At 50.6% G+C, this 17,227-nt stretch overlaps 1 protein-coding gene across 4 annotated transcripts in view; it reads right to left on the bottom strand.

The window, feature by feature from the left end:
• Positions 1 to 17,227, bottom strand: part of FLI1 (Fli-1 proto-oncogene, ETS transcription factor) — a 124,014-nt gene that overhangs the window by 40,144 nt on the left and 66,643 nt on the right. For all 4 annotated transcript variants that reach the window (XM_032426440.1, XM_032426437.1, XM_032426438.1 and 1 more), the window contains 2 exons: positions 13,059 to 13,270; positions 3,755 to 3,909 (listed from right to left, as the gene is read on the bottom strand). In XM_032426440.1, the coding sequence (XP_032282331.1) occupies positions 3,755 to 3,909; positions 13,059 to 13,270 (367 nt within the window). The remainder of the gene's footprint in view (positions 1 to 3,754; positions 3,910 to 13,058; positions 13,271 to 17,227) is intronic.

Genomic DNA, 17,227 nt, shown 5'->3' with positions numbered 1-17,227 from the left:
TTAACATAAATCCAACCTGGGTTTTTCTCCTTGTGGAAACAGCTGTGCTGAAATCTCTACCAGATCATCCTCAAAACATTTTTATGATATTGAAGTCCCCAAAGATGAGAAAAAGTATTGGAGAAAGAAAACCTTTCAGGCCTTTAGCCTTTGAGTGAACATAAATAATGTAATGATTGAGGTCATCTCCAGCTAGGACCCTCACAGCTCCTTTTTGGCTAGGTGTGTGTGTCAGGAGATGTGTGTAATACTTTGAGTGCTAGTGATGAGTTCCAGCAAATTCCACAGCAGGTAGAGCACTTGTATCTTATCACTTATCACAGGCTGGAAGCCATCTCTTTCCTTGGCGACCAATTGTTAGCAAATCCAATAAACACCTTAGATATGCCCATCGTAAAAAAAATACCCATCATACAAGAAAACTACCCGGCTCTTGGTCACATGAAAGATCTGTCCGTATGGAACATTTAGGCGGGAAACCACATACTTAAGCAACAGATTTTGTGGTGGTAGTTAAAGGAATCACGGGTGGAGGGAAATAGTGTGAACTTGGAGAGTCTCGGAAGGCTTCCTGGAGGAGGGGAGGAGACTTGACATTGTAGGTCTGCTGTCAGCTCCCGGCTTCTACTGGGCCTGCTTTATTAGCATGTTTACTTGGTAGGAATATCTATGCTGCTTCTCAACCTCCTCACCCTCCCATTCTAAGAGTCTGTGAATGTTCTTGGCAAAAATGGGGACCAGGTTTGAATGATTAGGAGTGACCATGGGAAAGGAAGCAAGGTTCTGTTGCCTTCCTCACACCAGATGCAAATTCCCCAGCACTTTTACTCAGAGCTTCTGCTGATTGCCCTCGTTTGCCATGGGTTCTCCATTCCTCCTTGGTTTTTATATGTGAGTATGTGGGTGGCAGGGGCTGAGTCCACTTTGTAAAGCGCCCAGCCTCCGCCCAGGTGTGGGAGGGGCGTTGCCATATTGGTGCTGGAGGTAGAGGAGCTGGCCAGAGAGGAGAGAGTAGAATGTGGAGTTACGGGTCACAGGCTGCTGTGACCCCAGATTTGGGGTGCCTACTATGTGCAGCTGCCCCACATGTCCCATTTTTCACATATCTAGAAAACCCAGCAAAATGGCTTTTATCTTCACTTTGTGATAGAAAGTGGAGTTTTGAAAGATGCAGTCCCTAGCTCAAACTTAAGTCTTCCTAGGACTTCGCTTAGTGGATGGGGTGGGTCCCCCTGACCCAAAGCCCCTCCTCTTGCCTTTTCATGATCCTGCCTTAACTCATCTGTGAACTGCTCTGCTATTATGCCAAATAACAGAGCTCCTCCTAACGGTTCGTTGTACATTGTACAAGTTCAAGTCCATGTGCATCTCTCTCTCTCTTTCTCTCTCTCACATGAATTTCTTGGTTTGTTTTCCTCTTTTACTCTCCAGAAACAATTAGGCATGGACCATTGGTAAATGGAAATATTTTGTACCATTTCAGAATTCTAAAGAAAAATGGCACAGGTAGGGCTTGGGTTACACAGCATTTTATTTCATCTGATCTCCTTTGCTTCTCCTAATTCCTCACTTTTAGTATTCGAGGTCTCAAATTCAATTTTACACCATATATTTAATTTATTTTATTATTTCCTCTCTTGCTTTGGGCTCTATCACAATATTATTTCTCTCCCTTTACAGCACAATGAATTATAAATCTTCTACTCTGGATCATGCTAAACTCTTCAAATGTATTTCCTGGATGATTTAGTCCTAGTTTCTTCCCATCTGAACCTGAAACTGGTGATTAACCAGGGCCCTCGTTTATACTTGTCTTAAAAATCCCACCATAAATTCAATCAGTTGTTCCACAAATGTTTTATTGCCTTGATTTGTGGACTCACCCAAATGAGACTTTCCCTCATGTCCAGGAGGCTGGCCTGGAGGAATCCAAAATGTCTAAGGATAATGTTTAAAGATCTCACCAGAGGTAAAATAATGAAGTAAATCCATAGCTAGTGAATTCATGACAAGAAATGCTTTAAAGACCCTGTGGTATGAATTTACACTATCATCACGATTACTGCTACGGTTACCTTGGTCCACTGAGGACTGACATTTTGATATTTCTTTTGAAAGCATTTCGATACCAGTTCAGAGTTGAAGGGTCAACTGAGCATTCTGGCCATATTTGCCCCCTCTCACCTCCCAAAAGTGACTGCAGAAATGAGATGGTTATCGACGTTTGGTTCAGAGACAATCTCTGATCCCCTAAGTCTTCGGTGCTCAAGACTGCCTTCCCATGCTGGCCACGGTTGGGGCGAAGCAGGGCAGCTTGATGCCAGGTGAGCAAAGGCCTGGTGAGGTTTGGCTCTGCTTAGGGGAGAACAGGGAAGTTCCTACCACATCAGCTCTACTATTGTTTCATCGTTTGCTTTTTTGATGAGAAGGGAGAAACATGGTTTTCTTGGACCTTACCAATGCACCTGAGCTAAACTTTCCTGCTGTCCTGAAGGAGGGAGGAGATTAAATGTTAAATGATAGAAGTAATGGAATGTAGAGAAAGCAGTTCACGTGGTGCCTGGCACCTGCAAAGTGCTCAGAGAATGGGAGCTATTCTTCCTCTTCCTTTGTGAAGTCACATGCTTGTGGAAGAAGGAAATTCAAACTTCTTTGCGAACAGTTTTCAAGTCCTACGGGGCACTGTAGGAAGAGGCCCCATTAGCCCAGCTTCTCCTGCCTCACTGGCTCTCACACCTCGCACCCCCCGCCCCCACCATCTTGCATTTGGCCCAGAGCACAGGGATGCGGCTGTGGTCCTCAGAGATGGTGAGACACAGCTTGCCGTGGAAAATAAATACAAAAGGGCATTGGGAGGAGAGGCTCATTACAAAACCATGCCTTCCAGACCAACAAGCAAATTCCTTTGCTTTACCTCAAAGAGATATCTAATCCTTTGCCCTCAGACACAACTGCATTTACACTTCTCCAAATGGAAGGGGTTTTGCCTTTTTGGTCATGTTATTTTTGTAAGATTAGTTGTAATCCCTGCCCTGTAATTCACTTTGCTTAAGATTTGGACGTTCTTGCTCCTTCCACCTGGCACCAACTCTACATGTTGTAGTTTTCAAACCCCCTTTCTGACCAGGCTGCTGAGCTTGCTGCTCTAGCCAAGGTGGAGTGTCCAGCCAGGGGACTGAAGGCTTGAACAAGGATTTTATTTTCTGTAACCAACAGCACCAATACCTAGGAAAAATAGGCTATTTTTACATAATGACCTAACTTGCTGCACACATTAAGGCGCTCCATTTGTTAAATATAGTTATTTCTATTTTGAAACTGAAAAAACTGGTTGTAATTTTGGAAAGGTGGGACCCTGCGGATGCCAGGAAGTACGTGCCTGATGGACATGACAGACCTCTGGAGCCACCCTTCTCCTTCAAGGCGAGGGCGGGCCCGTCGGGAGTTCCTGGGACTCCTTTTGGATTCAGACGGCCTTGCCTCTGCCCCTTTTGCAGGCCTCATCCTGGGGGACCAGGCCCCCGGGGGAGAGTCTCTGCTGTGACCTGTTTGAGGGTGCTGGTGACCCAGGGGATGCTATCTTGAAGGACAGTTGGAAGGAAGTGAGAAATGCAGCTTTCCTAAGTAGGCATTTCCATAGGGAAGAGGGTACCAGGTAAAGGTCTAGATGCCCACTGGACAAGCCTGCCCTCCAACTCCTAGCGCAGAAAAGGGAGGACACGGATGCCAGCCGGCAGCCTGGTTCCCAAAGTACCTGCGGGGACGATGACTCTCCTCTCGTTGGTGGTCATGTTCGGAGGAGGGGGGCCGTTCTTCTCGTCCATGTAGCTGTTGTAGTTCATGGCGTTGGGCTCGTTTCCACCAACTAGCTTGCTGCATTTGCTAACACTGCAGTCCACCGGAGACTCCCTGGAGTGAGAGGACACAAAGCCCAGAGGAAGTCATCACTGCAGCTGCCATCAGCCCAGCGTGGGCAGACAACCGTGGCGCCGTGTCCCAGCCCCACCTGGTGTAATGCTGTCGCCGCTGCCTTACTTCTCTCCTCCACGCCGCCACCAGAGTCTTCTTCGAATCCCAGCCCAGTCCTATAATTACGGTACTCAAAAGCTTTTGGCAGATCCTCACTGGCCTCGGACTACAGTCTGGACTTCTTAGGACGGTGCTGCAACCCTCCCAATCTGACTGCGGCTGACATTTTTAACCTTGTCGCCAGGCAACCTGCACTCTGGCCGCATGTGCCCCCGCCCGGCCCCCAGGTGGCCCCCAGGTGGCCCCCAGGTAGGCCTCCGCACCCCGCACGGTGCTCTGTCTGCCTTGGTTCTAGCACTGGTCACACCGTGAGATCATTAGCGTGGCGGGAGCTCTTCCCCTGGCTGGATTGGGAGTTTCTGAGAGGTTGACATTCCTTTCTCCTTTAAACCTCAGGGTGTTAGGTAGAGCCTTCCAGAGGAGATGAGTGATCGATGTTTTCTGAGTGGACTCTATCTATTGCATGTATATGATTTTAATGCATTTCTCGTACACTGTTCTATCTGAATTTCCCAATACCCCTCCAAGGTAACCATGGCAAGGGTTCATATCTCCACTTTATGGTTAAGGAAATTGAGAGGTGAGGTGACTGGCCCAGGGTCACAGAGCTAGTAAAAGTGGACACAGAACTCAGGTCCTTGGTGTTAAGCTTTCCTATCAAAACACACATGCAGGCATGCCTGGCTGGCTCAGCTAGTAGAGCATATGACTCTTGATCTTGGGGTCCTGAGTTCGAGCCCCACATTGGGCAAAGAGTTTACTTTAAAACACACACATACACATGCACGCACGCCCACAAACGAGCTGGTTGCTGCACGAAGGAATAGAATTCAAGAACTTCAACCTGATAGGTTGTGGCCCTGGTGGCAGGTTGCAGCTCTGGCCACCATGCTCACAGAAGAACCATAAGGAATTGCAGAAGGGAAAAATCATCCAACCCAGCCTTGATGTCCGTAGCCCAGTTGGAGGCTGTTCCCTGGCATCAGCCCAGCCCTGAGCAGCTGTCTGGAGATCTAAGCTGACACCCCACTTGTGGTCCCCCAGAGCCTGGGGGTAGGCTGGCAGAATGCTCCATACCTCCCCCCGCCAAGCCCGGCATCATGGTCCCCGCCCCCTTCCAGCGTGCCCAGGGGAAGTGCCATCCCACCTTGCCCCAGCTTCCATTCAGCCACTGCAGCTGGGGACGACTGGAAGGCCCCGGAGAGGCTGCTGCCGCGGTCACACAGTGCAGGAAGCATCAGACCTGGGACACAGCCAGTTCTCTCAAGAGCTCCAAACCAGGCCTTTCAGACCAAGGAGTTCAGATAAGGTTCAGATTACAGCGGCCCAACCTTGGGCCGCAGAAAGACTCCAGGCTTTCCAAAGCCCTGGCCGCTGCCCTCCTTACTCTGCCCTGGGCAGGGACCAACCATCCTGAGGACTTAAGGAGCCAGGTTGTGCCAGGAGGGCCTCGCCCATCCTGCGGCTGGTGGCCGCACTCCAGAGGCAGGGAGGGCAGTCCTGATCACAGAGGAAAGGAGGAACAGCACCGGGGGGCGGGCGCTCAGGCAGGGCAGGGGGGCCAGAGCACATTCAATAAAGACAATTAAACAAATTTGTTTCTTAATCTGAAAGGAAAAAAAATATTGAAGATCACTTATCATAGGTGGGAGATAAATGGTCCACTGAGATATTAGAAGTCAGACGGTAATTTTTTCCTGATGTCTTACAGAGGGGAACATGGGCTGAAAATGAAAATAAGATGTATAACTTACACATGTTAGAATTTAAGGTTTTACTATTCGCCTACTGTTTTTCCAGGCAGAGAACCAAGAACCAGCCGTCAGAGCCCCAGATTGTTGAAGGTTTAATGTCCCCATGGCAGTCTGAGGGGAGGCAGTAGCACATCAGGGCTTTTCACCAGTTTGGCCCTCTGGCTTCTGCTGCTGAAGGCCTTGGCCGGCCGTGAAGCAGGCCCAGCAAGAGCCTGGGGGGGCGTCCGAGCTGAGCCCGCGCCCCCGCGCGCCGCACCCCCCCCCCCCCCGCCCTCCTCTTGGCCAACCGCGGGCGCGCGCCTGCGCACACACGCCCACACGCCCACAGCGCGCCCACGCACCCATGCGTGCACGCCCACGCAGACACGGGCACACCCCCGGCATACGCGCGCGCGCACACACACGCGCACACACACACACGCACACACAAGACTCGCACACACACGAGACACGCACACACCCGAGACGCACACACACATACCCGACACACACACCCGACACACACACACACACACACAAACACACACACACACACACACACACACCCGCCACGGCCTGGCAGCCTTTCCCAACATCCTTGTCCATTGTGAAACAGCCCAAGGGCAGCAGGAGGCTGAGGATTAAGTTGGCCTTCCACCAAGGGAGCAGCGCTTTCATTGGCTGGGAACGCCCGCGGCCGAGGGTGGGGTGGCCCGAGCACACACTTCCTCTGGCGGATGCCGGAGTGCAAGGGCCGTGGGCAGGGGCGAGAAAACTCTCAGAGAGGAGAGCAAGGTCCAACGGGGGGGGGGGGGGGGGGGGCGGGCGTGACGGGAGAGGGGCTGCTGCTCAGCAGCCTGCGCTTCCCGTGAGGAACATCAAGGAGTCGAGGTTTGGAAAATGATTTCCAGTGTCGGCTGGGCCTCTGGCGGTTGCTAAGCCGAAAACTGACCTCTCGCCGTGCAGAGGTGAAAAGTCAGAGCCTCAGAAATTGCCGAAATGGGGCGACCCTTTATGCCATAGGCACCTATGGCGGGGCCAGGCCTTGGTGCCAGGAAGAGAGAGAAATAAGTTTGAAAAGAGGAAACATTTGGTAAGAGCCACCTGGTCTGGGACGGGGTAAGAAGAGGAGCCAGGAGCACCAACGTGGGATGGGCACCTGCCGGGGAGGTGGGCGCCCAGGTCACAGGATCGGCGGGCTCCCGGAGGAGGACATCAAAACCACCGTCGGGACCAGGGTTCTTTTGCTGGGTTGACCCCTGGGGGCTGTAGGGAGTGGGAACCTCCTCATTTCCTATCCCACAGAAGTTCTCATCTTTCTGCTTCCTCCTGTCTCCTTCCTCCAGCACCTCTGTAGGCTCCTACTCCCCAGCTGTGCAAGGTGATGCGTCTGGACGCCCACTCTTGGGTGCTCCTCCTCTGGAATAAGGCCCTGTCCTCGCTCCCAGTCCCCGCCGCCAGGGGTGCCCTCAGAGAAGCCTGGCACCACCCTGGACCACCACACTTGCCCAGGCCAGCCCTCCCCTGACTGCGCAGGGAGAAAAGGAAGGAAAGCCGTACCTTTACCGCCGGCCTGCCGCCCTCCCCTCTTGGCAAGCTCTTGGGTGCTGTGCCTCCAGCAGACAGCAAACGCCTCGCGTGCGGCGCTGGGGCTTGACAGCTATGCTAAGGGTGGGCACAGGTGAAGCACAGACTAAAGGCTGCTCTTTAATGAGACAGCTGGCCCTGTGAAGAGGCCCAATGAAAACAAGGGGGGGGCAAGGAGGAGCACGGAGGGAAAGAGGTTCTGCCATTCAGCTTGCCCGCGCTCCTGCTAATTTGTATTGAGACCTGCACTTACAGCTAGCATGAGGTTGGGGCCCACAGGCAGCTGAGAGCCCTGGGACAGGAGACAAGAGGGCCTGGGGCGGCCACAATAGAGCAGGGAGGCCGTGCCCGCTCCAAGCGTGGAGCTCAGAGCATCTCCAAAAGCCATGGCAGGAGAGGCCCCAGCAAAGGTGACGTGGACCCTGCAACCTTCTCCTTTAGTTTCACCATGGGACAGGAGCTCTTTATTCTTCCCCTTCTATTTTCATATGTTCAGTGAACGCTGCTTTAAAAATCCTGCCAGTGATTTGCAAGGGTGCCTTGCAATGTGTTAAGCAATTTAAAACAAGGTGAAAATGCTTGGGTATTTGGGTGAGAGAAGATCTCAAAGACTCCTCCCAAAGATGACCCCTTTAGCCTGTAACAGACGTCTTCTCTACCTTCCCGCTCAGCCCTGAGCAACTCAGACGGCACCACCCCGAGCCACAAGTGTGCAGCCCAGGCTTGTGGTCAGTGGATTCTCTGTATTCACATAGCTCATGCGAGGTCCCAGAGGCCACCCAAGCCACACAGTCGCCTTAGGACCTATCATGTGTGTCTTCTATGTGGTGTGCACACTATGCACCCTTGTGCGTGCAATCCGTGTTGTCTTTAGGATTTCTGTAGGAGCCATGCCTAGATGTGTGCCTTGTTGTTTTTAAAAAGGAATACTCAATAAGTGAGAAGCAAATTTCAAGGAAAGGAAAGAAAAGCACCCATAATCTAGCCCTTCGCCCTAACCCCATAGCTGTTTTCACCTCCGTACATAGTAGGTGCTCACAGCTTCTCCAGAAGCCTGAGGACAGCTTCCTGCCCAGCTTGTGTGACATGCTCTGTACTGCAAGGTTCAGAACCAAAGGAAACACCTGAGAAAGCTGCTCAGCAGTCTTAGAGGCAGAAGTTACAGCGTGTGCGAGGTTGATCTTCCTGTAGATGGAATGTGAAGTCTCCACATGCATCCTAAGAGCATCCAGAGCCCACTGGCCAGGCTAGGGGGTGTCAGGGTAGACTAACGCCGACTCAGGTCCTGCATGCCAGGAACACAAGGCAAGCAGGTCCTTGCATTCCCCTCCCCTCCATAAAATAATACGCTTTCCCTCATGGGATGTTTTTCCCCCGATCCCCGAGGTTGAGGCAGGATGCAGCTGAGAGTTATTTGCAGACCACAGCCCGGGGTCAAGTTGCTGAAGTCTACATACATCACAGAACCTGCAGGCCTTGCTGTTCCAAGAACAACTCATCCTAACAGATTCAATCAAGACAGGAAGATACGGAGAAAGAGCAAACCTCCCACAACATGGGCCAGCCAGGCTTTCCCTGAGCTCCCCAGACCTCATTCTCTCCACGTGACCCCGTGCCCCTGGTCCAAATGACTTAATAGTGGGATAAAAAGCAAGAGGGGCATTGTAGCTTTAGGCACAGAGAATACCTCCTCCAAAGACACAATATCTACGGGGTCTCCAGTAAGCATGAAGTAACTCAGAAACCCAAGGGGGATGGTCCAGAGCATTCTGGTCCAGCGCTATCCGGTGGTACAATGTGAGCCACATATATAATTTTGAACTTTCTAGTAGCCACATTTTTAAAATGAAAAAACCAGATGAAATGAACTTTAAAATATATTAATATATTAACTCACTACAGCCAAAAGAAAATGATCCAAAAGAAATTATCATTCAGCCAAAAGAAATTATCATTTCAACATAATCAATATAAAAATAATTAATGAGCTATTTTACTTTTCTTCCCCATACTCTTGGAAGTCTGGTGCATATTTTGCATTTCGAGCACATGTCAGTTTTGGATTTCAAGTGCTCAAATGTAATGTGTGTCTGGTGGCTCCTGCATTGGATGCCACAAATCTAGTCCATGAGCCGAAAGACCCCAAATGGGATAGATACGCTGCTTTGGTTTTCTCATCTGAAGTTAGGAATTCTTGGTATTAAAGGGGTCATTTCAATAATACTCAGAGGATCAGGGAAACACAGTGTCGATGATGAGAGATTTAAATTTCCTGGCATCTTTTTCATTGTGTCCTTTGTTTTTGTGTGATCAAATAATAGAATCTGACATAGTTCTACCCTCAGCAAAGACATTTTTCTGAAAACCCTTGTTCCCTGCTGCCCACCAGGCCAGCTTCCATGTGAGCTCTTGGAGAATATTTATGGGGTGCTGGCAATGGCTCTGAGAGTCCACTGGATCTTTTTTGTTTCCCCGGGGCGGGTGAGACTACATCAGTCCTTCTGCGCCTACTCTGTCACCTGCGGACGGTCTGGGGCAGGACTGGCCAATCAAAAGAAGGGGCTGCTCTGTGCCACCAGAACCCCATAAATACCATGTCTGCTCTTTGGGGGTGATCACACAGCTCTCCTCCAGCTAGCCTCTGGTGTGATGGCAGCCAGGGATGGCTGGCAAGTGGGTTCTGAAAATTGACTTCCCTGGGGGACCCTCTTCGGCCAGGATTAGTATGTTGCAGGGGAGACAGCAGTCAGCTCATAAATGCAGCCTCCCCTGAGCACAAACGCAGGCTGCAGCTGAGGCAATGTCTGCAGACCTTGGCTGTCCTGGCTTATACACTGATGACCTATATGGTTTTGAATAAGCAGCTTCACCTTTGAGTCTGCTTAGCCATGCATCCCTTCACTTGTTAATTTCACAACTATCTACTGAGCACCTATCACGCACCAGGCATCGCTCGGTAGACAGCTTAAGGCCCTGCCCGCATTTTAGTGAAGGCTGTGATAAGAGCCAGGAAGAACTAAGAAGAATCTAAGCAAGGTAAAGAGCGCTGGGTGCTATTTCAGATCAGGTGGTCAGGGAAGGCCTCTGAGAAGGTGATATTCAGGCAGAGAGCTGAAACAAGTAGGAGAGAAAGTCATATGATTCGATGGAGTAGGAATGTTCCAGAAAGAAGGAACACAGGCCCGAGACTCTGAGGCAGGAGTGTGCTTGGGATCCGGAGTCTTGGGTGGCTGATGCAGAAGGAAAGAGTAAGATAGGAGGGATAAAAAGGGTTTCATATGGATGAGGGGGATGGGGCATGTGGAAGACTGTGGATTTTGTCACAAGAGAGTTAAATATTCTGAAAGGTTGACTCTAGCCACTGTCTGAAGAACAGACTTCAGGAAGGCAAGCAGAAGTGGGGCGAACAGGGTGCTACTGGGGTGGCCTAGCAGGACAGATGCTGCTGGTCTGGGTTAGGGTGAGGTTACAAGAGCGGTTGGGATTCAGGCTACAACAGACCAAAGACGTTCCAAGCGTGGAATCTGGATTTTCAATAAGCATCAGGAAGGTCCGTCCAGTGGTTGGGCCAGTTTGGGAGGCATTGCCGGGTTGGGGGTTGTCAGGACCTGGACCATGAGCCCCAGAGCACAATGTACAGGCAGAGAGGGAGGGGGCAGAAAGGAGGCCCACAGGCCAGGAATCAGAAGGCCTGGCTCTGGTGCCAGTTTTGCCTCCTCTAAATCCTTGGACAAGGCATCAACCACCCCCCTGCCCCGCCCCCCCAAAGCCCAATCTGCCTTTAAATGTCAAAATGTAATTGCAACATTTATCTCCTAGCCTCATGGTGGGGAGCAAATGATAAGATAATATGGAAAAAGTGTTTAACAAACTATTACCGCCCCCCCCCCCCGACACAGTGAGGAGCTCATTATCCTTATTATCTATGTGGAGAGATGCTCTTGTGAGGGGCTCCTGGTTTAGAACTCTGAGCCTTCCTAAAGTGCTAGACTCTGGGACGGGGGTTGGGATCCCAGTGGCTGGTTCTTGTTAGTGGGATTGAAAAGTGTAGGGCTGGGTGTTCCCACAGGCAGGTCTGAGACCGGCGGTTGTCTGGCGGAGGTCTCCTTCCCAGCTGCACGCTCACCCCCTTCTCTCTCCTTCTCTAGCCTTGTTTCCTGAGTGACCTCATCCCCTCTTAGTGACAATTCTTTAGAGATGATGCCCAAACCTGTGTTCCAGCCCCCAAATATTACCTCAGCCTTAGTTTCCAACGCCTAGCAGACATTTTTATCTGGATGTCCTACTGATTGCTCACAGGAATCTCAGAGGGAACATTGACATCTATTCTCAAAGCATTTCCTTTCCTACCTCCCATGCCTAACGGCACCGTCCTTGCTAAAAACAGGGAAACTCCAGCCATTTTTAAATTTTTTCCTCTCATATGCCCTCTGTCCCCCAAAATAGGCTTCAATATGTGTCCACCTCAGCCCCGCTAATTATCCCTTTGATTTGTCCTTCCTGTAGCTATCCCTTTTGATTTCCCTAATCATTACCATCACTCATTCAGAACGGGATCATTTCTTACTGGGATATTTCACTAACTTCTTATCTTTCTGACGCTCCCTTCCTTCCCCACACTCTGTATATGATTGCCAGCTCTGGAAATCAAGCTCTGAAGATGTTACATGTCAAGTCTACAAAGTCAGTATCTGCATATGGAATAAATTCTGCATTTTCTTAGTGTGCCATTCAGGGCCCTCTCTTAATTTTCATTTTCTCTTAATTTTCATTTTTTTCTCCTTGTGCTGTAAGGCCCATTGGCTGGCCTGATAGTTCATGAATGAGACTAATATTTTCTCTCTTTTAAACGTTTGCTCAGGATGATCGTTATCACTATCAAGCACCTTCTGAGTCCTAGACACTGTCCTGGGTCCTTCCTCCACGGCATCACGGTTAACCATCAACACAAGCCTATGAAGAAGCACATCCTGCCGTCCCGGTTCCGAAAGGAGGAAACTGGTGCTCAGACAGCTAGATAGCTCGTCCAAGGGCAGAGCCAGGAATGAAACCTGGGCTACCCGTCCCCCAGGTGTGCCCTTCCTTGCTCCTGTGAATCTTCTCTCCTTGGGCTCTCCTCCCTGCATTTCCACAAGGAAAGTCTTCCTGCCCTGGGCACCACCAAGTTCTAATACACCTCCCAAGTGTGATGTGTTCTCCCTGGCACAGTGAGCGCTGGATGCACTCACCTTTATCATCACTTCTGGACTTTTACTGCAAGAATGTTTTGGTCATCTCTGACACCTACCCAGAGAGGTCAGATATCTTCGACAGGACAAAGGATGGTACGTTCTCACTAAGTTATCCCCAAGAGGGACTCCACCTGGGCCTCACACAAAAGAGTGTCTGCATTGGGTCATGAGCCTGACTCTGACCTGGCCTTTGAGGGCTGTACCAAGGCTCAGAGGGCTAGGTGGGCTTCCTGGCCCTGCTCCACCCCCAGCCCTCCGTCGTATCGCCCTCTTTTTTCTCAGCTCTCTAGGGACTGACTCAGGCTCCCCGGCCCAGCACCAGAGCCCCACCTGCTGCAGGCACCCTGAGTGCCAGAAGCTGCTTAGGTCAGATCTGCTCAACTCAGACCCCTGGGGAGCGTGCCTCAAGCCTCCACCAGCCCCGCACCTGGCAGCCGCTGTGCCTACCCCTGGAGCAGCGCAGGCCTGGCGGGCTTACCTGGATCCATTCATGTGGTCATACTCCCGCTTGACATTGACCCTCACCGGCTGATTAATCCACTCTTGCTGCGGTGGGAGGGGGTTGATTTTGTGGGGCTGGCCATAGTCAGGGCTCCCTGAGGCGGTCATGTCGGCCTTGGGGAGATGGGCCGCCGCTCCGTAGGCAGAGTCGAAGAGGGACTGGTCGTCGCTCACCACTGACAGAGCCTCCTGGAGGGTCAGAGAAGGAGACCGAAAGCCCAGTGTCAGTTCATCCCGTGTCACTCTTCACCTACTCTCCTTCTGAGCTGGCAGGGTGGCCCAGGGCTACCCCAGGGGGCGGTCCAGATTGCTGATCGACTCACGCTCTGGGGGGCAAGTTGACCCTTATGCAAACTCAGTGGGTTTTTTGCAGGTTACCCTGGGTGAGGAGGGATTTGGGGCAGTCGGGTGGGGATGGGGGAGCCGACGGAGCACGTTCCTTGTTGGGTCTGTAGAGAGGAGCATGGGGAACAGGGGAGGCCGTGAGCAGTGGTTACCCAGGGCGCATGTGCAGTGTTCTGATGGAGCTTGAGCGCTGGGCTCTTTGAGGCCTCAGCAGAAGTGCCCCTGACTAGCCGTGCGGAGCTGTCAGGCTGGAAGGGGATATGAAAGTGAGCATTTATTTTATAGGTGAGGCCAGTGAGACCCACCCAGAGAGGTTAAGCATCCAGCTCAAGGTCACACAAGGGAAGGGTGGGGCCCAGAGCTGTGGTTGCCTCTAATTTCAGTTTCCTTATCTGTAAACAGGTATAAGAATAGCTTTTTCAGAGCTGATAGGTGGGCTAAATGAGAAAAATCTTGGTACAGGTGTCTAGCTCGAAGATATGCCCAGCACTTTTCATATGGGTTCTCCAGGATGTGCTGGTGCATCTTACACAGCCGTGACTCAGTTGGGAGGCTGCCCGCCTCCTGGGGACCGTGCTCTGTCATGCTTTCTTGCCTGACTCCTGAAGATGAGAGCTTCCTGTCTAAATTCTGATGATTCAGCTTGCCTAGGAACAAGGGCAGAATGTCAGCTCTGCGGATGGGGGAGTCCCTATGTAAGACCCTCAGTCTGCCCACTCATACTGTCCCATCCCCTGGTACAAGTCTGGCTTGTGGAGAGATATGGATGGAAGAAAGGAAGCCTTGCACTTGTCAGAGATCTCCTCCCCGCCAAAGCACCGTAATAAGATGCTCCCACTATTTCAACCCCCATCAAATCACAGAAGCCCCAGGTCACAGACTGGGGTGTGATGTTCCCTATATCACATAATCACACCAAAGTAAATTGTCTGCTTTTCAGAAAAGAAGGGAGGAATCTATAACCCAGAATCAATTTATAATCTACATAATCTATAATTATACAATCTATCATTGTGAAGATGAGATGGAATACTATACGAAAAATGCTTAGAAGAGTCTCTGGCACCTAGTGCCACCTGATAAATGTCAGCTATGATGATTCCTGGTGCTCGAGGACAAGTTTTCTTAGGCTACTTGTTAGAGGCTGAATTGTTCCCTTAAATTCACATGTTAAAGCCCTAATTCCAATTCCTCAGAATCTGATGTATTTGGAGAAAGGGCCTCTAAAGAGGTGATTCAGTTGACGTGAGGCTCTTCGGGTGGGCCCTAATCCAATCTGACTGGTGTCCTTATAAGAAGAGGATATCTGGACACATAGAGTCCACCATGTGGAGAGGTGGCAAGCCATCTGCAGCCAAGGAGAAGAGCCCGCCAGCACCCTGACCTTGGACTTCCAGCCTCCAGAACTGTGAGAAAATAAATTTCTGTTGCTTAAGCCACCCAGTCTGTGGTACTTTGTTATGGTGGCCTGAATACACCACCTTTACTTAAGCCCTCCCAATACCTGTAAAATTACAATTTGCTCCACCAGCTAACCATCGCTGTTTCTCCCAGGGCCATTCACAACCCCGGCAGGAGGACAGCCAGATTTCAAAGAAAAAGGCTTTTCTGTGGCTGCTTCTGGCTGAGGTCGGGGAAGAATTACTGGAACCTACTCCAGGAAGTCTGCTCCTGCACCAGAAGGCTTTGGATCGTATAGATATGGCCAGAGATGGCAGTTTCCAAGCTGAGCTGCCTGCACAATATTGAAAGGCTCACATGCCCCAACCAAGTGGGTATCCCTTGATCCCGACCTAAAATATGCTGGTATCCTTCTTCACTTTCCACCTAGTGCCCTTGTTCATGCTCAGAGGAAAGCTGGGCTTCCTGGAACCACTGTCTTTTGGTTATTAGACCCATTCTCCATGTCAGTTAGGGAGCAGACCTGGCTCCATATCCCAAACCAGTTTTGAGTTGCCATCCAGGCCCTCGGTGTTACAATTCCAAGTTGAAAAACGAGACATTGTAACCGTCCAGAGAGTTGAGCTTGAGTCCCTGAAATTCTGGGGGTTCTGCACTAGGAGCAGAGATGCATTACCCCCTAGGACCTCTAAGTGCGCTTTTGGTGATAAAGGGGAACACTCACCAGTTCGGCTACAAAAAGAGACGATATACATGTAAGGAATCAGGTATCATCTTCTACTATGGAGAGGGGCTTTATGGTTGGTCAATCATGCACAAATCTTGGAGTTTCCAATTAAAGAATTTCTTATCTCCCTTCCTCTAGGTTAGGAGAAAAGATGGTGGAATAATGGAAGGAAAGAGGCAGGACTAAGGATAGTGATGCTCCGGGGAAGCAGGAAAGATCCCTCCCCTCATTATCCCCAAAGAGAGTGGGCCAGAAAACAAGAGAAGGCAGGGTTTCAAGTCCAAGGGGACCAAATAGGTGGCAAAACCCAGGTTCGCAGCAACAGAAAACAGATGAGACAAAGCAGGGGTGCTGGTGGCAGACCATGGAGAGGCTTCTTAGGGAAATGAGAATGAAGAGCTTACAGGACAAAGGGTAGGGGTGGTAGAGGGCACAAAACCTGTTTGAACTCATTTTGGAATGTAGTTCACAATCAAAGGAAACGTCAGCCAAGTGGCAACATCAAGGAGGAGAGATCCCTGATTTCCTCCGGAACGTCGCTGGTTCCTCCTGCCAGCTAGTCTTCGTCCTGTGGTCCAGGCACGGATGCTTCCTTGCCTTCTCTGTCAGACTCTTTCCTCTCTGACAACATGCTTGCACACTCTGCCCTCATGCAGCCCACCGTGCACATCCCCTGGTCAGGTGGAGCTCCCTCGAAAGTTGTAAATACATCCTGCCACGACCCCGGCTCAACTGCCTCGAGAACTCTCTCCATGTTGGCCGCAGCAAATCTACTCTCATCTCCTTGTGTTCCCACAACTCAGTTTTGCCCCAGCAGCCCCGCTTAGGTGTCACGACCCCCCAGCTGCCACAATTCCTGCCTGAAGCTAACTGTCCTCACTGTTCTCCTCAGCAGGCCCTGCTCACATACGCTTTGTCAGCCCCTGTGTTGTGGGCACCCTTTCTTTGTCCTTTCCACCTGCACGCACGTCTGATGCTTCCCATTTTCTAAGGTAAATGAGATCTTCGTCACCCCATGAAACCTTCCCTGATAATTCCCTCTGACTCATTTGAGCTTTTAAAAGCCCAGTGAGAAGGGGTGCCTGGGTGGCTCAGTCGGTTAAGCATCTGCCTTTGCTCAGGTCATGATCCCAGGGTCCTGGGATCGAGCCCTGAATTGGGCGCCCTGTTCAGCGGGCAGTCTGCTTCTCCCTCTTCCTCCCTCCCCTTCGCTCATGCTCACTCTCTCTCTCAAATAAATAAAAATCTTAAAAAAAAAAAAAAAGCCCAGTGAGAATACTGCTCAGGTAGGTGTGTGCATGCACACACACACACACATACACACACACACTTTCTCTCTTTTCTATTTCCAGTCATTGATAGAAAAGGGCTTTATTTTTTTTTTTCTTATAACAATATGGAGAAAAGAATTTGTAGTTGAGGGAGGCTGGGAAGAGAGAGAAGATGAAGGAAAACGACTCTATGTCTAGCTTGCTGGACAGAATTAAGAAACCTAATAAGAGCTGGATGCCAGAGATGAGAGCCCCTAGGTGGGAATAATAGATCTGGGCAGCCAAACAAGCTGATTGAAGACCCTGGTGAAAACTTAAAGTTGGGGAGGAGAACATTCTCACCGTCTCTGAAAGGAAATAACATCCCTCTTGCCATTCAAGGCTGAGAGCTATAGGAGCATC

The sequence above is a fragment of the Phoca vitulina genome, unplaced genomic scaffold (genome assembly GCF_004348235.1).
Source record: "Phoca vitulina isolate PV1807 unplaced genomic scaffold, GSC_HSeal_1.0 scaffold34, whole genome shotgun sequence".
NCBI classification, from domain to species: domain Eukaryota; kingdom Metazoa; phylum Chordata; class Mammalia; order Carnivora; family Phocidae; genus Phoca; species Phoca vitulina.
This window is presented reverse-complemented; position numbering and strand designations above follow the sequence as displayed.